This window comes from Brachionichthys hirsutus, unplaced genomic scaffold, assembly GCF_040956055.1.
Source record: "Brachionichthys hirsutus isolate HB-005 unplaced genomic scaffold, CSIRO-AGI_Bhir_v1 contig_1025, whole genome shotgun sequence".
NCBI lineage: Eukaryota > Metazoa > Chordata > Actinopteri > Lophiiformes > Brachionichthyidae > Brachionichthys > Brachionichthys hirsutus.
In genome coordinates this window covers 373890-396143 of record NW_027180325.1, presented here as the reverse complement: position 1 = coordinate 396143, position 22254 = coordinate 373890, and the positions used below count along the sequence as shown (strand labels likewise).

The window sequence follows — 22254 nt, the reverse complement described above, 5'->3', positions numbered from 1 at the left end:
GTTTTCAGGCCGAGCAAAATTACCTGGCTTGCCATTGGGAAGGGAAGCACCCACAAAAGTCTTTGGGTTATGTATTGTAAAACATATTGTGATCTAAATTGTTGTGATTAAACAATCTGCGTGCATCACATTAACACAGCTCTAATTTGAACTTCTCCCGCAGCTCCAGATTTGATAGAAGTAGTGAAACTTTCCTGACTGCAGCACACACTCTTCGGCTCAGTCTTGATTAGCGAAAAAAGTTTTAATGGGAAACTGGGGTCCTATAGCTCACTTTACAATCAAGCACCCACTTAATAGCTGCATGCTATAATGAAGATCATCAATTCTATCCGCACTAGCACACCAAGATAAACTTTTACTCTTAAACTCCAGGTGTGATTGGATATTTTTTCATATTCAGCATCATAGAACGAATGAGCAGGAGGCATGGCCATGCCCTCCTCAGTGTGCGCCGCTCTTTCTGAACACAATAACTTTGCTTTTTCTTTTCAAAAATGATTTTGGTTTTGTGCACTGCACAGAGGGCACACTGAATATTACCGCCTGTCCAGCCCTCTGTGATATTCTCTGTCAGAAGCTGGGTACTCACAGGTCATTATCCGTCTCAGTGCGGGTCTTCTGCTGTCGTCGGTGGACCATGAAAACAGTAACAGCCACGCCGATGATGAGCCCAATGGCAACAACACCTCCAAGGATCCCGATAACACCACCTGGGGGACCCTGGGGCTGTGGCTTCTCTGCAGACAAGAGAAATAACAGTGTCAGGAAAGGTGCTCGTTGAGTGATTGATGCTGCTGAGTCAAAGTTGAAAGAAAAGGCAGTGAGGACAAAGAGCATTAATGTTACAGCTCAAGTTTTCCACATCCATGGCTGGAAAACTTTTTGCAATGATCGCAAAAGGCTCCTGCTCATACTTCAGCGGCCGAGTAAAATGTTTTAAAATGACAGCTGCACGGCCTCCCAAAAAGAAGAAGACAAAAACAATCAGCTGTGGCGACTTCTGCATGACATTTGCCATGCTTGAGGCTTTCTGTCATCAAACACTATTTTCAAAAGTGAATTTCAAGATGTGGCCATTGTCCATCAACTATATAAGAAGCCTGCATTGGCTTGGACTTGACAATGAACCCAAATGACTCTTAAGAGCACTAAAACGAGATAATATTTCAGTCCCATGCTAGCAGTAGGTAATGGATGCAAAAATATATTCCCACAAAGAATACATATGTAAAGCGCAGGATATTAACTTTAAAATGGCACCATAATTGTAGAGGAAAATTCAAGACTGATCTGTAATCATCTGCTGAACTTATTTTGGGGGTCTCTGAGAGCCAATCTCTGCAATTGTCTTTCTTAATTGTTTGAAGTAACTGTCAAAAGAGGTATGCGACCAGTGAAAATCTTAAGCTTGAAAATATTATTGGAAAATAAATACTTTGATGGCACTTATTTTTTGCAACTTTTTAAGCTCAAAACACTGCAAGAAGAGGGAAGCATTTGGAGATCATAATTCTTTTGTTGCCTGAGAACAAGGTAATTGTATGCTTTTACGTCTGATGTCTACGATAAATGATATTATACAAGATCAGAAGGCATCTTTGAGTAATTCATCTGTTATCACCCAGATAAGCTGCTAAATCATCTTCTGCACCACTCACTGTCTGCCAACTGATAACAGGTATTACTAAAATAAGATATGGAGCTCTTTTTTCTGATGGAGAAACGGCACACTTCTGCTCTGTTTCACAGTTCAAGTTGCCCTTTTTAAGACATCCCAGGGACCAATCAATGACTTTGACCCTGTTGTAATGGGATACTGCAAATTCTCGCCACCTTCCACAGTGAGAAGAAAAGCCTATCTCCTGCCCTCGTGATGTCTCCATTATTATCTTGCAGTCCCTCCCGGTAGTGACAGGACAAGGCCTCGATCCCGGGGGGGATCGCTCGCTCGATTCATTGTCTATAATGATGGATACACAGAGGGTTGCTTCAAATAGAACCACACAATAGCAGCCGTTAACACACCGTATAACCAACAACCGCTGCTTTGAAAGCAGCATTTCCGTTGGTTTAATATCTGCAGTGTGGCACTTGAAAGTCACATCATGTCAGATTTATACACAGTCACCACATATGCCCCCCCCCCCTGTTTGTTATACAGTTCAGTGAAAAAAGGTGTTGAAGTAGCTATGAAGACAGGGCATGAATGTAATCATGCTGTAGCATGACAACGGATAAGCTACAACTCCAACTGTTGTCTCCTCGTGCTGCACAGTGAAAGCCAGAGGGCTGATTTTCATGGTCTTGATGCAAATGCCTAACACAATGGTGTATTGTGTAACACCAGCACACAGAGGACTGGACTGGATCAGAATGCAATTTCCCTGCTGTGGACCCTTAGGCAGTTCAGCACACTGGATCTAGACTGCCGCAACCTCTGAACACATGAAGGTAGGGTGGGCCATCTGGTGCACAGGTCTGAGTGCTTTGTCTTGTTCCTCATCAGACAATCATCATACCTCAATATCATTACACGTTCTAATCATTCTGATAATCACTGCCCCCATAAGTCTGCACCTTGTCTTGGTGGTGCTTTTATTTCTCACCGTATGTTAGGAGGTCTGATGAAACCCCAGCATTACTGGGTTTTAAGATGAGATATTATATTATATTATATCTCAAATTCCAGGGAATCTTAACGGAATAAATGTTTAAGAACTGTTTTAGTTGGAGAACAAAATAGGTACAAGAAAATGGATAGATGGATGAATAAAAGAAAACCAAGACATTAGTGGAAATAGTTAAATTAAACTCTAAAAATGTCAAAGTGGACATGCGAGAGAAACAGGTAGTAGATACATGGCACAAAATGCAAATATGATCGCTTACATTCTCTGCAGAAGATAATGTTAGTGAGTTTCATGCAAAAACATAATTCATCACATGGGTTCTTTTCTTACAGCAAACACTGAAAATGGGAATCACAGGCTAAACAAAGGGTTAATAAAATGAATGTACAGTAGTACCTCAGCTTACGAATGTCTCTACATCCGAAAGTTTCAGGTTACGAAGTATCTGAATGGGAAAATATTGCCTCTCGTTACGAAGGCGTTTCAGGATACGAAGTCAAAAATAGCTGCTCGTAGCTGCTCTGCCATTGGCTATCGCCTAAAATCTGCCTGGCAACCCGTTGCGTATGCGTGTATCCCAGCATGCTATTCGTGTCCCCCTCGTGTCACCCGGAAAAAGTGTTGACAAGTCGGGCTATTGCTCATTATGATGACGTCTGCCTCGCACATTTCCGACGGATTGTCAAAAGCCGGCAAAAGCAGACGTCATTGGATCAGTTTTTCAAGAAACGCGAGGCAGAAAACACCGCAAAGGACCAGTAAACAAAGAGGACAAAAAGTAACAGCTAACAGGTAGATTAATATTTAAAAAAAATATCATACTTTTGCGGGGCTTGGAACGGATTAGTGCATTTACATTCAAAATGCGTCTCTACTTACGAAGTTTTCACGTCACGAAGCTACTCCCAGAACGGATTAAATTTGTAAGTAGAGGTACTATACTTCGCTAATGTTGCTCTTGTGGATTGCAGTGGTTCCTGAGGCCAGTGTAGTTGAATCATTTGCAGCACTGTGCACCATAACACTGATCATTTCTAGTAAAAAAATAAATAAAAAAAGCGCTACCCCCCCACACAAGTGAAGTCTTCTGCAGATGTGCACCTAACACATCTTCCAATTCAATTAGAATACATAAACAATGCAAAAATATTCAAAAATTTAGATTCATTTACAAACGCATGATCTTGATGCAGTACAGAGATGGCGGGGCTTAATGTTGATCCTGGTCTATTATAATGGCTCCTTAATATATATATAGATATATTTCGTAATTTATCCTATGTATAAATGTTACTTAATTGTTTTGTTTGTTTTTTTGTTTTTGTTTTTTCATCTTCATTGTGTTAATTGTTTTTTTGTTTTTTTTCCATTGCTGGTTTTCCAATAGATGAGAAATAACAGTTGTATTATGGGGGTGGGATTTAATACGTTTTTCTTCTTCCCACTCCTTTTCAAGCACTATATAATGTATTATTGCTATTTTTGTGTACATGAACTTTGGTGGTTGTTTTGGACATATTTGTTGGGTTTGTTTCTTTAGTCGATATATGGTTTCTTGTATGCAAAAAGGTATAATTTTGTTTTGTTTTTATTTTTTATTCTGCTTGAAACAAATTAATTAATAAATAAATAAATTAGTCCTAGTAAGATAGCATAAACTGTACCAGATAACTGGAGCCTGATGATTCAATTACTGCAGGTAATGAATTTTCGGGAACAGGAATGACTGAGAATTTGGAACCAGTGGGAGGGCTGCAAAGTTAACCTCCATCAAAGATGTGGTTCCAATCAACCATCTCATCACAAAATGCAAAAGCTGTTGACGGAATATATAAACAATAAATGTTTTTTGTTTTTTTTTTTGGAACAAAATGCAGTTTCTGCCTGAAACCACTCAAGCACAGGAGTTATTGGAGAATGTCAACACAAGAATGAGGAGTTGACGACTTGAGCAGACATTAAGCAATCTGGCAAGCATGACAGTTAAACGAGTCACGACCAAATATTTATGCCTGACCTTGGTCTGCACACAGCTCTGTGCTGCGGGCACTAATCTGAGTATCACGTATCGGTTTTGTCACTATTCACTGATAATGGCGACTAAGGCCTGTGTGGGTATTCGCCCACACAGGCACACAACAGACAGCATCACATGAACAGGGCTTTATCATTGTTGTGCAATAAACTCAGGATTGCCAACAGTAATAAGGCCTGAGTTACTGTATGCTTCCTGCCTCCACAGCCACCAACAGCGCAACACCACCAGCACCATCATTACCTCCTATACACCATTAATGTCATCATAAAAAACATTGAGGCGGGAGAGAAACGAACTACGTGCTGGCAGCAGGAAGAACAATGCCTCTCTCTCAAGTCGTTGCACAGCGAGATGAAAAGCATATGAAGCTGTTAAAGCCATGACTTTCAAATAATGAAATACTGTAACAATACTGGATGTATTGATTTTTTAAAGCTGATAACTATCAGAGAGAGAGAGCTCCTCCATTCACAGGAAAGAATGACAAAGGCAGTGCTTTGTGAACTATGCAGTGAACTATCTAGCTGGTGGTGATATACAGTTCTGCTGTATTTTAAGTTTCTTTTAGTGCAGTAATACCTCAACATATGAGCATTCCGAGCTATGAATCAGCCTGTAAGCAAGTATTTTGCTTTGAGATGCTGGGGTTCGATGGCCGAGCACTCCAACCGCGCTCCACTGGTTCAGTGATTTTGGCTGTATCTGTGAATATTCTTTATAATAAGTGATGGGTCCCAAGAAAGCGATTGGTAAAGATGGCAGTGAGAAAGGACACACAATGACGATGGCGATAAAGAATGAAATTATCAATAAATTTGACTGCGTGTCTGTGTAAGTGAGGTGGCACACCACTATATGCAAAGTGCATCGGTGATATACAATCCTCAAACCGAAGGCTGCTATCAAGAGGAACGAATTATACTACCTGCCAAGGTATTACTGTACTTATAATTAACACTTACTGACCCAATACACTTACATTTCAGAGGAAATCCAATTAAATTCCATACTCTGATATGCAGTTTCTGATATTTTAGGATATTTCCTTTTGTAAGTTTACTGTAGAGGCGATGATTTATTACTTCATGTATCATTATGAAATTAACTTATTGAGATTATCAATGTTTCAGCAGAAGTTCAAGTGCATTTTCAATGTCTTCTGCCATTCCAAACATCTCATGGGAGACTGTAGCCTGATCGACCTGGTCAGGCTGGCAGCCAGGTGGCAAAACATTTGCTTTAAATTCACCATTTTTACCGATAAAAAGAGACAATGTCATTCAACTGAAGTACTTTTTCTGGCCACGCGCTGCATTTAGGTGGTATTCACTCTATCATCAAAATACTTTGTAGTATTTGTTAGAGCTTTCACATAATTTTGTGCAGAGGCATTCTATACAGTAGATTTACAGGAGATGAACCCAAAAAGCACACACACTTAAAGCTGCAATTTAAAGTCATGTGATTTGAACGTTCTTCAGGTATGAGTTGTAGCTGCAACTGAAAGACTGTTATTGATTTTCAATAAGTGTAAAAGTGACCATCCACACAGCGGGCCCCTCTGCGCTGTCGCTCCACACTTGAGTTGACACACTTGACCTTGTTTTTTTTCTAAATGGGTACAACTCCCTCCAAGGTGGCAGCAATCTTCATTCCTGCCACATTTACTCCCCAGTGTCCACTGAACTGGACCAGATGTATGAGCCATTGTTGCTTTTTCTCTGCTGTGCACTAGCCTGCGCTAAAAAACAAGGCACAGTCACAGAGCTGCACACAGTCCTTCATCAGATTTGGAAGGCTTTGTGGCATTTCTTTTTTTTTTATGTCCCACCGGGAATCACATTTCCCTGACAAACCATCAAGAATGCATCATGGCAGCATCTCCCCTGCAGGTTGCTCTATTTGCTGCAGAGTTCAGCTGTGCAGCCAACCAGGGGCCTCGTGGGACTGGAGGGGACAAAGTATTGTTGCATGCGATTATTACTGCTATAGACAGGAGCTGGCAACATATTTATGGAGCAAGCCTGAAAACTGATTGCATTCTCAGTACTGTTCGTGGCCCTGTTTCCAATGAATGTGAACTACATGAAGACTGAACCAGTGATTCAGCGTCTGGACCATCCTAACGTGTGGAAACTGGCTAATCCCAAACACCAGCTGGCCTTGATAGCCAAAACATGTGTTCTCTTGTGTTACCAGCCTCCCATAGAACATGTTAGTCACACATACCAGAACAGGAGGAGTTCAGGTGAGAGGCCAAAGGGTCCAGCTGGAGAAGGCTTTGCCCACTCCAAATCCAATCTGTCACAGAATGCAGGATTTAAATGGAAGCAGGTTTCTTTCAGCAAATCGCTGCCATATACCTGCAGAGGCCTGGTGAGGTTCATCAAATACTGGCATAAGGAAGACCATTTAAATCTTAATGATGTCTTTAAATGTACGATCACCCCTGGCACTCTGACAAAAGCCAGTAAAACGGGAGTCTGAAACTATAAGAAATCACATGGATGTTATTAAGAGGACATTTGTGCAGTGGTACTTTGTAAAAATGTTCAAGTCATAAGTCTGATTATATTCCAAGAAGGGATGTCGCTCCTGGCACTCTCCCTCCCTCCCATCAGAAATTGTAATTGCTATCTCCTCCACAGGGGCCGCAGTACTTTCCAGCAATACTGGGTATAGTTTTCAAATGGACAGATTGAGAGTCTGGCTCCTAACCCACGCCAGCTTCACACCACCGATGCCAGTCAGAGATGGCCACCTGTTCCAAATACCACAATGACTGGCTTTCTAGCTCAGCTCAAAGTCAACCACTAGAGCGAAACCATCAAATTAGTCCAGGTGTGTTTAGCTCTACCTTCATGAATCACACAGCTACTTTATGTGGTAGTAAATCCAAGGGCTGCTAGTCATTTATCTGGAAGATATTTTTTCCCACCTTTTTCAACATTGACTGTATGATGAAGGTCTCAATAAAGGGAAATACATGTGCTTTAATAAGATTCCTGAATTGGCTGCCAAGTCTAAGCAGCCACTTCTCTCTTGCCTAATTCTCTGAGCCCTCTCCGAGTTAGTAATCCTGTTACAGTTCAATGTTTCCATAGCTGTTTCCTCTGAGAGATCCGGCTGCCATTCTCTTTTCCACAGTAGTTTATCCTGTGGAGAGGTTTGCATCCTGGTCCACCTGGGTTCACACCGTGAGCATGCTTCTGAACAACGTCTCAGACCGGATGTGTTCTTACAGATCGGAGCCGGAGGCAGTGAGGTAAGAGGGACGGTGCCAGTCTGTGATTTCTTTACTATATCACTCCACAGAGGGCAGCACTTCATTAAAGGCAAATTGTTAACACATGGGGGATGTGTTTATTAGAATTAAACCAACCCCATTATGAACTTTACTCTCTTGCACCTGCTGAGAAACCATAAAAATACCTGAGCCCGTAAAATAGTATTATAACGGTTTAGTTTTTTTTTTCTTTTTTAATCAAATCTGTCTGTTTTAATTAAAAACTCACTGATGGATGAATAAATGCCTGTTAAACCCTTGTCTTTCCTCCTCTGCTCCTTTCCAGTTTGTGAAACTATTGATACATCAAGGCAATCTGGGGGAGTAATCGCGAGCAGTCGCTAATAATAATAATTTCAAAAATAGAGAAGCTTAGCTTAGCTGGTTTCCATGCTTAAACAGGCAGACAACGCACAACGTCAGCATGGCGAGCTGCAGATTCCCTTGTAACCACGCACGCACCAGCTGGAAGTGTCTGGCACACAGCACGACGTCCGACGTCGGTTGATGACGAGGCGACAAGCCGCACCAAAGCCCCTGTCAATGAATATGAGATTGGAGGCTGCCAAGCTGAGGCTGTCGTGAGGTATCACCTCCCATGACAGCCTAAATAACAACAGTTCTAATTAAAGAATGATTGGAATGGGTGGACTACTGCCTCCTTATGGGGGAATAAATCACAACGTCACTCCAGGAAGTGAATTGCCTTCATTTATTAACTTCAGGAAGCTTCTAGCTGCTGTCAATATGTGATAGCTAAGAGCTACACAACTTTGCATCTAATCCGCCCACTGGACCATTCATTGCAGCTTTCGTTAGAGAGAAATATTAACATATGATAAACAGTAGCTAGCCCAACAGGTGGCTGTTTTTTGGTTTGTTTTGCTTCATGACCGACACATTTGAGATGCCATGGAACTTTGCTGTAGTTTTCTTTGCCATGCATCATCACGAATCTTAAAAACAGCTTTGGCTCCATAAAAAGAGATGCCCGTGTATTGCTGGTGATATGGCTCCCTGCTCTCTAACTTTAAAGCTTGTTCATGGCCCAGCTGAACTCCTGTATGTGGCGAATGATAATTTAATGTCTGTTCCTAGCTCCAAACCAGAGAAACTGCAGCACTTATACAGATCCGTCTTCCCGTCTCCACCTCCTCCTACCTTTCCTACCTAAGCAAAATGACTTCTCAGTATCTCTCTCTATCAAATAGCATGAGCCATGGAGGTCATGGCAGTCATTTCCTTTGCCTGGTTAAGAGCTGACAGAGTAACAGGCCCAGTCAGTCTGGATGTGTTCACGATCAGCTTTTCAATTTAGCAACACCTGGGCCTGTGATTCTGCAGATCCCATGCCATCCAATCCCATCCCAAAAGCCGACTGCTTTAACGACTGCTGCTTCTGTGGGTGGGTGTGGTCTCAAGAACTACAGACTCCAATGTATTCTAATCTGTGAAGGGTCAAGTTTGATATATTTATATCCTTAGTCTGGAACATTTGGGATCTTGCTTTAAAATTAAAATTGATTTTATTACACTTCCCCTGCGATGAACTGGCGCCTCGTCCAGGGTGTGCCCCGCCTCTCACCCTTAGTCAGCTGGGATAGGCTTCAGCAGTTCCGATTTTGGATAAGCGAAGAAGATGAATGAATGAATGAATGAATGGCTTATGTGCTGGTAGCTCGTTGGATTTAAATGCATGAATATGAGTCCAGAATGTGTGTTTGTGTGCGTTTGTGTGTGTACACCACTGTGTTCCATGTTACGATCAAAACAAAATAATTAACCTCGACTCTGGATTTCTTTATGTTCCAGATATGTGAGAGCATCACTCTTCGTTTATACCTGAAACTTGATTTCCTCAGTTATCTGATTTATTTTATTTTCTGCACTATTACCTCTGCAATCGTGTAAATTCCATTCAAAGTGTAAAGCTTGCTAAACAGGCATGGGAAATCCAACCGTTGGGGAACAAATGCATCAGCATTGCACTGATTTAAAGAAAATAATAATAGATTTTTGGATGCAAATGCAAAACAATTTAAATCTTTTCATCAACAATGATCTTAAATAGTTCATATTTTATTGAGTTTGCCCTCATAATTTTAAATGGAAAGTTATTTAGATGGAGACTTGGGCTTTTTGTACATTTTAGTCCTGACAGAAAGGTTTGGGTCATTTGTGGACATGGTATTATATATAGACTACTTGGCCATATTTATTAATAAAGCATGGCACTATACAGTTCAACATAGAATATAATAGAATCGCACTTTATTGTCATTACACACGGTGATGCAACAAAATTAAGCAGTCTCTGAACAGTACACAAAACAGTAAAGGTGCAAAAGTACAATAAGAGACCAAAAGTTTGGTCACTTAGAAATGTCCTTATTTTTGAAAGAAAATCAATGTTTTTTTTTCAATGATAACTTTGATCTAATTAGAAACACACTCTTTTCATTGCTAATGTGGTAAATGACTATTCCAGCTGCGAATGTCTGGTTTTTGGTGCAATATCTACAGAGGTGTATCGAGGCCCATTTCCAGCAACCATCACTCCAGTGTTCTGACGGTACAATGTGTTTGCTCATTGCATCAGAAGGCTAATGGATGATTAGAAAACCCTTGTGCAATCATGTTAGCACAGCTGAAAACAGTTTAGCTGGTTAGAGAAGCTATGACAAGAGCTTCCTTTGTCTGGGTGACCCCAATTTTTGAACGGTAGTGTACATATTTAAGATAATGTATGTTTTAAATCATCTGATATTAGGTATACAATTATATAATTGATCAGTGGTCACGAAAATAATTAAAGAATGTTTGAAACTTTAAGTACAGAACGAGGCGAAGGAACAATTACGTTCTTCAGAAGACAGGCCAGCTGTCACTTTGAGGGTATTGCCTGTTTTCGTCCGCGCCCGCAATCCATCTTAGATATGGCTCTGCTCTGAAAAGTGAAACGGCAATAAAGCAAATGCATTTATTCAGGCATTCATTAAGCCAAAAAACACCTGTGTTGCTGCCACTGGTGTTCTCCAAAGAAACACGTCTAATTAGGTTGTCAGTGAATGCGGTCCTTAATGTAGTCGTCAGTCATTTTGCTGATACTTGTCAAACACGAAGGACAACGCTGTCCCGGAATGACATACCCTTTCAACACACGTCAGGTTTCATAAAAGCGTGTCAGAGTGTTACAGACGGGCAGGTACATTTGTCTATTATCACGCTTACATTGTTGAGTAGTGAAGGCCAGCAGTCGAAGAATCTAAAGCGGGACCAAAATGGAGGAAATGCCTCAGCGGCAATCTCAGCTTGAACTTTCTACGGGTGACCAAACACCACACAAAAGGATGCATTGTCTTTGTTTTTATTTGTCCATTAGGTAAGTACAAAGATTGTCTTCTGGTCAATTTTGGCCCCACAGATTTTCCCGGCACAACACCCACATAAGACTTTTGCATTCCTATTCATTGTAGATCATAGATCTAGATCATGTGCATCAAGCAATTGCTTTACAAAGTTGGAGATACCTGTAATTTTGTCGTTGAATTTTTCATGCTCAAGATGTAAATAATATTCTTTCAGTGAGATATATTGCAATACAAATTTTTAAGTTGAGCTGTCTTCAGCTAAAGCAAATAGTGTTTGTACAAAGCAGAAGCTTTAGCAATATTCCTATTAATAATGAACCTCTAATTGAATTTTGGAAAACATGTGTCTCTTGATTAAGTGCAGTCTCTTTGCCCTTAAAGCAAAACTAGCAAAGGTTCTGATGAATGACAGGAAGTCTCTGCTCAGAAAGACACATTTGAGTACTGGAAATTAAATTAAATTACATTTATTTTCACAAATATTAGTTTTTTTTGTTTTATCACAAAGGGAGAACACAGAATGTTCAGACAACTCAAGGGCTGAATAAGAAGTTCTCTGAGTAATTATTAATGCAGCACAACTGCAAACCAACCAGCTTTACGTTTGCCTGTTTCGAGGCTAGCGGGTGTTCAAAGGAAAATTATTTGAGGCTTTGCAAATACAATTTACTTGATTGATTGATGATGTAACTAATTCTTCTCAAAGGTCATGACCTCCTGCAGCTCTTTTTGTAAAGAAGCACATAGCAAATAAAGCTCCTTGAGAAAACAGACCAACTCAGAGATAACCATCTTGTCTAGCTTTACCTGTTCCAGGCAGGGATATAAGTAAACAAAGGCCTTCTAATGTGCTAAAAACCTGTTTTGCTTTTGACTGTAGACATCTCTGGATTTGGATAATACCATCCTGGGACAAAAACATGTCTCATCCCTCCCATAAAGGCAGATTCTTCACAAAAACCAATGTGTGCAGCATCATATGTTTAGTTGTCGACAATCTTACTTATTAATGATGCTGCTTGAGACTTTCTACTTCCCGTTTATATTTTCAGAATTTTACTTTATCCTTTCTTTGCTCAACCATATTTCCAGACATACTGAAAAATAGTATGTAAAGTCCTTTAGGGCACATAATGGGCTGGGGCTCGAACCTCCCTGTGAATGACACTCTTACCACCTAAGCTAAATGCCCCCAGCCATCTTACTGATGGGCAGTTAACCTGTAGGTTACTGGGCTTCATGATTAGAACTCAGTCATTTAAGCCATATTTGAACACAACACTACAGAGTGTGAAGTGAATAAATAATGTGAGTAGCTCAAAGCACCAAAACAGTTCGATGATGACAACTTTAAAAAAAAAAGGCTTTAACAATGAATAACAAATTTACAATTTCAATCACAATTCACAGCATGTGATTAAAATTATTCAGCATGATTTCCAAACAAACTGAAAAATCTGTCTTTGCCTAATGGACAAACATTTCATAATTATATTTTTTTACAAATCAACTGTGCGGTTGTTTTTCCAAACTAAAAATTTATTACAAGAAAACAACCTGACTCCAAGAATAAAACAAACATTTCTTGGGTAATAATTTCCAGAGAATCAACAAGTATTTTTCTCATCAATCAGCACAAGGCTGACATGTCATGTTAGCTTCATGTTTGTGTTTGTAGGGGAGACTATGCTTACATGCTGTGTAGAAATCAGAATGAATATAGTGGAAAATTCAGGTCTGGTGATTTTAATAGAAAATTGTGTGAAAGCAATCATTGCACAGTGAACATATTGACTATAAATGAGCCCGCGTAATCACTGTCGCTTGGCCTGAATGGAGGCTACGATTGCTCCGTTCATTATAGTTCAGACCAACTTGCTTTTTAAGGTCTCCAAAGCTGTTTGTCTTCACAGTGCGTGAGATGGCAAACAGTTAAGTGAAAACAGGAGGGAGAATTCATGGTGGAGGGCGCTAATGATGGATGGATGCAATGCTTTTATCCTTGATTCCTTGTTCCCACAGAGGAAGGTGGAGAGAATAACACAATATGGGTAAATCCAGTATATGAATAGAAAAATAGCCCTTAAAATTCACAAAGGAGATCCTCGACAATCCCTACCTCCGCCACGAAGAAAATATATTTATGTCCCAAATCTGTCATGCTTAAAAGTCAAATCTCCGTAAGAAGATGGGATCTGCCCTTCGATGTGAGAACAGCAGGTGTTTCGGACAGGTGATATAACTGCATGAAAGTATGCTGAAGCGGCACAAAGTATGATCAAAGGGATGTATATGAACCATCGCACAATGATTTTATATCCATTAGATCCGATGAGGAGAAAAAGCTATTTAAGATTTCTGCCATGCGGCTCAGCCAGCAAAGTCACAATAGAGAATGTACCTCTCCTTATATTCATATTGACGCCATACAATTTTAGCTCATGTTCCCTCACTACAATGCAATATTATGCACTGGTATGCTACTTTGCATGCACATTTTCCAGTGACTGCTTTTACGGGCTGTGGGTTATTATGAATCTGACCTGCCCTATGAAACCTGGCGTTAAAGATGAAAGAGGGAAGCGTCACTTCTTCACAACAGACACGAGGAGGATTCCTCTTCTCGCCCTGAATTCAGATCGGCTTCAGACCACGTGTAACAGGGGTGACTATTGTGATTCGGCACACATACCGTCACCCCCTCACCCCAGCTAAGTGAAGCTACACACACACACATACACTGCTATGACAGATACCAGAGTTTCAAAGGCATTTCATCGAGCTGCTGAGGCTATACTGACTTCCACCAATAAATACTGCTAGGGAATCTTAAAACTCTACTGCGGTCACTGAAAATGATCTGTGAGGTGAAGAAGTTTGAGGAGAAGACGAAGGGCAAACAAACTTAAGTCGTGGAAATCTGTGGAAACAGAATCACTGAAAAAAAACTTGTGCATCCCTGACACTGGGATATTTGAGTGTGCTGTTGCATTTCCAGGCAGACTCTGTCTGTTCTGATCTGTCGCTTTCATAATGATTTCCTCTCAAAAATGTGCACAGACATGCACAAAGAACGCTAAAAATAGCCTCCTGCTTTGCACAATATATGGAATATATGATGGCAAAGGCTCACACATGCGTCTTTATTGGATCCAGTTTGTGTCTTTTGGAACTCAATCAGTTGTGGTCAAATGAAAAGAAAGAGAAAATGTGTGTATGTCAATGATGCACTATGAACATGATTTATTAAGAGTCAAAGACACGCACACACACACTCCAACCGGTATCCAAAGCAAACACATCAAAGATGAACACTATCTTAACAGCAGCCACACGGTTCATATCATTATCATATTTTATTGACTTGTGACAACTCCTCATAGGAACTCTCTATATTTCCTTTCAAAGAAAAAGCCAAATTATTTTCCTCACTAACTGCTTGTGCAGATTGCGAAATGTACCACTCCAATAGCAAATTTTAATGATGCTGTTTGTATTTTTGACTGTCTGTAAACAGTGACTAATCGTATTTGAAAACGACATAATGAAACACCTCAGAGACCCAAGATAAAGGCTGAATAGAAAGCCCACACAGCGTGAAGAGCCCTACTTTGTGTGCCGGCTCTACTATCTGTGCGTGTCTCACAACTTGTTACGTGACTGCATTAATTACAGATCAGAGTGGTGCCATCAACTATCAATGCTGAGAAGACAAGATGATAAGCACAAGTGCATAGTGAGAATTTGACGAGTAATCTTGTCGGAACCAGGGGAGCTGCTTCAGAGACAATATCGCTAAATGGTCCAATCCACAAAGAGTTGCCATTTGGAGCTTTGCAGCACCATTTGCAACCGGTTGTTTCTTTGTTCGGCTTTACTGGAGTGGCAACAGCAAAATTTCAAGCAGGCTTGAAAGGTCCCTGTTAACTTGCTCGCCACATGCTCAGATGACCATATCTATCAATAGAGGAGTGAGGTGCTAAACTTGTTCTTGGAAGCAGAAATTACTCTAAATACATTTTCTTTAGATTTTGTCTTTATTCAAACAGCCTCTCGAAACAATCAAAACAGCGTAGTGGGAGGCAAGCAGACTGCAGGATGGAGCGTTGCTCACGGCCATCTGGTTGATGCCACACGTGATTGTTCTATAGCTGCTTCGTGTCTTCAACTACAAAGATTGATGTTTCTTTTTCTTCAACAGTTTAGCTCAACCAAATCACACAAAAAATGTTTTTTTTAAAGAACTGAAAGCTGATTAAAAATTTCCATCAAGCATTGTTTGTGCAGGCCAGTGTTCTCAGACTAACCTCAAAGCACACCGTCGACTCCATTCCTTTCTTTTCTCCTGTGGCTTCAGTTTGTCTTGACGTGTAGTTAAACCGCATTAGGGTGCGCGTCGAAGGATTGGTCTTGGCCTTAAGCTACTTAAAATTGTATCTTCTCTAAAATATGCTTTGTATTAAAGCTGAGCAGCATCCTGTATTCCTTCATTTAACCCTCAAGTTATCAGCCACGCTCTTTAATAACCCCATGACCTTCTGCTGCCAACCCGAAACAATAGACAGAAACAGATTCCTTTTTATTTTTTCGCAACTTGAATAGCTGAAGTTACAATCCAAGCCTCTTTTCACTTTGGGCCTGTCGGCCTAGCAGCATAAATGTCTACTCTAAAAGATGCTTTGACAGCTGTACAAAACCAACATTGTTTTGTGAGCAGGGAATTGTGTTTTTTTTGTGTGTGTTTTGAGCCAACTGCCCCTTTAAAATCCCCCCCATTGTGACTGAGCAGCTCAATGATTAATCTTTACAACAGAGTGGAATGGAGAAGCTACACTCTGTCCTGCTTAGGCTCACCACTCACTGTGTGCTGAGCAACTCGATTGCTCCGATGGGATTATCTGGCGACGTGAGAATACATGGGCTTTACTGTGTGAACCTGTCTGAACAACGTGCCATGCAAGTGTGTGTTTTAATTAAAGTTTGAGAAGGACTTGGAAAAGTTTAATTTAGCTGAGGCGTGGTGAAAAATGTTCTCGATTTCTTGTCTTCATTTCTATGTCGGGTCTTATCTGGCTTTAAGCTCGTTCGCTGAACAGGTTATCTCCAAATTACCAACAGGACTCATTTATTCTTCAACTGAATTAGGTCCGAGAGATGTCCTGCACACCCGTCTCTCCTTTATAAAACAACTCACCAACAGTGGCTTTCCACTGCTACAAGGATTACCGGTATGCCACGGCATGATCAGGATCATACATCTCCTGCTTGTTCTTTACTGTTGCTGTCTTTCACGTGCCACAAAAGATGTGGAAAAACAGACATATTCACTGTTGCACCCAAAAGTTCTAAAAATGCTTTGTCACAAAAATTTAAAAATCCCCCTAGGGTTAGGTTTAACCTTAACCGTAACCCTAAAAAAATATTATAAAGAGTTTAGCTAGAATTGCTCTATCTGGAACGTGTCATAAAGACAGACCATCAAATAAGGAAGCCAAACTTAAATCAGTCGAGCAGGTCGGCAGCTTCCTTTTACTATTACTGCATCAACCCATTGATTTCCATCCACATTACATCAAAGGTTCCTATTGATGATGATGATGATGATGATTTTTATTTTGGTTGTCAGATTAAAACAAAAAAAAATAATAAATACAACTGGGCAAAATGGAAAAATACCAGGAATAATTCAACCAGTGAAGATGACGTCATTTACTGTTTATTTACTGGAAAGAAAATCAGAGTTGATTAATCATTGATATTCCTCTAAAAGGTCACCTCCACAATGAAACCGCACATTATCTAATTATAGGTGGTAAATGAAGGTTCGAAAGGTGTCACTTTTCTCTCCTTAACCCTCCGATCCCATTGTTGTTTGCCAACCTGGCGTATCATACATTTGACGTCATGCTCCTTGTTTGCACAATAAATTATTAATAAAATTAATCTGCGTTTTCAAAAGTTTGACTTGTTTGAACGTAAATGTCAGGCAAAAAAAAGTTGAAGTCTGAAATGTGGTGGAGTGAAAGTGAAGCAGCATAAAGTGAAAATGCTAAATGCAAGCAGTTCAGGATTGGAGCTCCTGAGTGACTTTCATTAATGCACTTTCTACCAATGGCAACAAACAAGGGAATTATGTCATATTTACTCTTGACATTTTCTATTCAGCTAAAGTTTAATGTTTCTCATTAAACATGTTTTGGCTCCAAGTGACACACAAGCTCTAAAATAATTTCTTTAGTGTCTCACTTCATGTCCATCTCGGCCAAAATAAACATCTCTTCAGCTGCCAAATACTCAACGTTCTTGCCCAACTCGCTCAGAGCACTAACTTTTGTCTGCCTGCTGCCACGTGCTGGGAGTGCGGTTTATCTGAAGCTGGAAGCTGGGTCAGTGAGAGCCGTGAATCTGAAGGCTGTAAAACAAAAAGAAATGAGCTGAAAGAGGCTAAATAGGTCCACAATGGTGCAAAACAGGAAAGTTAATCCTCTGCGGGATCACTGAGGGAGAGACCCCTTTGGAATTGGCCCTTTAATTCATGGCTAATACAAGAAAAAAATATTGTTTCCTTTCCTTACCATAATAAGGAATTATATCATTAACAGAGCATGTTATTGAGAAGAAGTTCTTGTGCTCCACCCACTGTGGTTTACAACACAGCCAATAAGATTTTTTTATTCCTCATGAGAAATGTGTATACAATTAAAACCCCACTTGGCACACTGGTCTGTATTCAGCTTCACAAATATTGCTTTAGAACGATTCCTACAGTGTCTATTGCCTGAGAGACCGCTCGTCTTTGATGACTGGCTCCCCTGCCCCTACATCTGCTTTCATTTTTCTCTGTGTGTATGACAAACAGCAAAGAAATTCCAAACTGTGGTCATCCTAAGCCAGCAGCCCCTCCTCCAGCTTTCTCTTGGCAGGATGGCTCGTGTCTCACATTTAATCATGAATGCTTTGCCAGGCAGCTGGGCCTGAGGGAGGACCAGTGGGGGGACAGTAAAAACCTGATCTGGTGAGGCACACAGTCAAACCTCTCCACACAGCCAGCCCCTAACAAACCTATCAGAACACTGGATCCAAACAAACAGCAGGGTAGAACTTGAAGACGTTCAGTGACCTCCAATCATAATAAAGGAGGCAAAAACACAGGAAGTTCAGGAAATAATCTGATTGCTCTTCTGAAAGCAAATGAATCAAAAAAGATGGAACAGGGAAACGTTGCTTTCTCTGCATGAAGTCACATAAGACTCTTTAATGAATGAATATACAAACATTACCAATGACTAAATGTAAAGCTCCACCAGTGGCCATGCTCACATCCCAGCAACATTCTTATTCACATCCATCCTGTATAATTGGATCCTCAAAGACAATGCTTTAAGGGAACGGGTAATTGAGTGGCACATGAACCTAATCATTTCTGCAGAGTCTCTGGAGGCCATCGGAAGTGAAAACCTTTTTAGCTCACTCGTCTCAAAGGAAAACCTTTCCCTTCATCTCACCATAGACTCAAATAGAAGGACATTATAATGGTGGACAACAATCTTCCTCTTTTTAGTCCCATCTCTGATGTCACCCACAGGCTGAAGTGTTTTGAAGGGTCTATTTAACTCTTCAGTCACATTTTTGCATCCACTATGGCAGCTGAAAAATCTACATTAAGCAAATTGCGAGGAAGCAAAAGTTCAGCTGAAGTGAGACTTATAAGCGCCTGATGATGATGATGACCTTGTCAATCGACTTAAATTACCCAGAGCAAATTTTCCCATTAGAGCAATCATGTCAATCCCCTTGTTCCAACAAAGAGATTCACATAAGCAAAGGGAATTAACGAAAACGCGTAGACAATTTCTTCCTCCGCAAAAGGCTTTGCCTCGAATGTTGAGAAATAAGTTGCATCCAGCTGAAGAGAAAGGAGCGGTGTCAAGAGTTTTATGGAGGCTATATTGAGAGACTGGGTGTTGTTCAGCTTTCAGAGGAGTGTCCTTTCTTAGGACCATTCTGATTCTCTGTTGGGCATTATTTTGGGAATCTTTTTTATGATTTTTTTTAAAAGATGTTAATTATTGTAGAGGAGGTGGTTGTTTATGTAAATACAAACATATAATATACATGTTGGAGCATTCTACAAGGAATTGTATCAGTATTTTCAATCAAGTCAGAGTACCATAATATTATTTATCTGGCATAAATGGAATATTTTGTTCCCCTATGACAGCTTTTAGAAGAAAAAAAAGGAGATGTGCAAATAACAGCTACTTTTGTCAATAAATTGTGTCCTAAAAGTCAAACAGAGGAGCTTTGCATATGGGTGGCGTGGAAGTGATCACTCTGCAGCCTGAACCGTCTCTCTTTCCTGATATTATTATGTAAAGCCACTTCACCATGTCATCTGGGATATAACTATTTAAATGAAGCCTTGTCCAGTGAAATTAATAACCACTGGTGGCTTCCATTGTTGGCCTGTCATGACTCATTAGAGTAATCTGTAGTAACCGTGTCATTACCCACTCATACATCACAAAAAGGTTCCACAGGAGACCTCAGAACAGACTCTCTGTGGCAGCAACGTTGATGGGGGGGGGGCGCGCCCTGTTGTTGCTCTTTTTCCACTCTACACTTGACAGCTACAACCACAGCATTGGAATCACTGAAATCTGAACAATATTTGATGTCGGACCAACATGCACATTCAGGCGTCACGTTGAGGGCCGTGGGTAATTGAAGTGCAGCATGGAAGTAAGGAGAAGAGAAGTGAAATAGAACTGCATTGGAACAAAAACCTGAGAAACAGATATGCATTGTGTTGTGGGAGTTTGCAAGTTTTAGCGGTAAACAAAAAAGTATCTGAATAGGCGCTATTAGCTCTGCCGGGGTCCTGAAATGGTGTTGCAAGTGTTGTGAAATTCGGAGAAACGAGCCCGGACATCAGTCTGGCGTTCACAGAAATGGTTTTGGGATCACTGACCCAGAAGCCTGTCAAAATAATCTTTGTATTAAAACAAACATGCATTGTTCCCGTCTCCACATCCACAGACATGTTGCATACAGTTAGAATTTTACTGGGATCCTTGTGTTATTTGTGGTTCCCCCCCCCCCCACCCTCCATCCACGGCTCTCTAAACACAGCCGACACTTTGTTTTTCCTTTATCGCAGGCCGTTCCAGCCTTAAGAACGCAGGCGGTGACTGACAATGCCGGCAAATTAAGACCTACAAACTACTCTGTGTTCACGATAGCTCACCACGAAACCCCTCGTCGATCATCAAGACCGTAGGGAGAAATACACAAATCCAAACCAACGTCTTGACTCTGCTTTGTCTCATAGCCCATTGCCTGATATTCTATCCATTCTTTTAACATGTGGCTGCTGCATAGGGAAAAAAAAACTTTGCTTATTTTTTAACGGTCTCTTATGAAATAAACACACACACAAAATCAATGCCAGATAAAACGACTGAAATCTAAAAGTGTTTTTTTTTCTGTTTTAATAACACAAAGCCATTTATAAAATGAGTTTGAGGCAGTTTTTTGATTGCAGTGCTTCATCACAATCTTTATTTTCCAATTACAGGAAAAGGCCAAATAATCATGGCTCTGCTCTTTTGTTTTTTTTTGTTGGAATCACTGTACAGGGACATGTTTGAGGGAGAATAATCATGAGAGGGAATATCAATACAACTTCATCGAGGTCACCTCATCCTGACATATGAACTAGCTGTGCAATCATTATGAAACTCGTTCACCGTGGCTCTTTCACATTGGATTATAATGTGCCCTGCAAACTTTCAATACCTTTGTAGAATCTGCTTTTTTTGCAGCAAGTCATGAATTCAATAGAAAAAGGTCCCTCTCTAACACAATAGATCACCTGATTGATGGCCACTCCTGAAAGAACTGCCAGAACAAAACAAGACCCCCCACTCCAATTCCCTTAGAGGCGATGAGTTTTGTCGGGTGTCAAAATGAACAAAAAAGAAAAGAGAGGGCTGATTCATCCTGGACTGAAAATAGGTGACAGAAATGCTACAACCTGAAAAGCGCCATGGCCCCACAAAAAATAAAACCACCCCACCACCCGATGGCTGAACGGACACTTAATTATGGGATGAGAGAAATCTGATTGAGCTGCTCTGTGAGCTCTGTTTCAGCAACGCTGCTCAGAGCTTCCATTATTTAGATGGGCTCATCTGCTGTGGTTTGTCTACCTCATGCTGATAATAATGGTCCATGATTACGGAGGGGGGGGGGGGGGGGACAACATGGACAAATGTACAAAATGATCTTATGTAACAGCACTGTAACAAACATTACCTACAGTCGATACAGATGTTGCTTCAAAGCTGTGAGACTGCCCTTTCTGTGCTATAATACATTTTCTAAGGCTTTGTCAGCGTTTGGAATTTTAATCAAAATTGTTAGTCATCATTTTGATCAGTATCCAGTGAGATAAACGTGTATTTGGCCAACAATGTCACAGAAAAACACATTTGAGTTGTTTCTCTCCTTTCATTTGGTTTTGCAAAAAAAATAAAAAATCTGACGTTATTGTTTCACAGCCTTCGTAGCTTCTCTTTCTTTTTCAAGTTGCCCTGCAGCTCCGTCCAAAGGTTGTCAGTGTAGACTGCGTTGTCATTATTTTAAAAAACATATAAAGTCGAAGCAATTGTATTTAAATTAAAGCTGCGGCACCCAGGCTTGAGATTTATTGCACAAACTCCTGTCTGAAGTAAGTAATGAGTGACAAAATTAGCTGGTCATTCCGGACAGCCTTGTTGGGAACGTTGGCACCTGCTACAATATTATCAATACACAGCGCTGACTTTTGTTAATGGACCTGTGAGTTTGTAAAGGTAAGACGCTCAGCAGAGAACCTGCTGGGTTAACTCGTTTGACCTTGGTGACAATTAGGAGCTCGTTTTG

The 22254-nt window shown here is 40.6% G+C and overlaps 1 protein-coding gene across 1 annotated transcript in view; it reads right to left on the bottom strand.

Annotated features, from left to right (window-relative positions):
* LOC137912775 (nectin-1-like) overlaps positions 1-22254 on the bottom strand; it is a 133921-nt gene that overhangs the window by 30868 nt on the left and 80799 nt on the right. The window contains exon 6 of the mRNA XM_068756913.1: positions 593-740. Within this exon, the coding sequence (XP_068613014.1) occupies positions 593-740 (148 nt within the window). The remainder of the gene's footprint in view (positions 1-592; positions 741-22254) is intronic.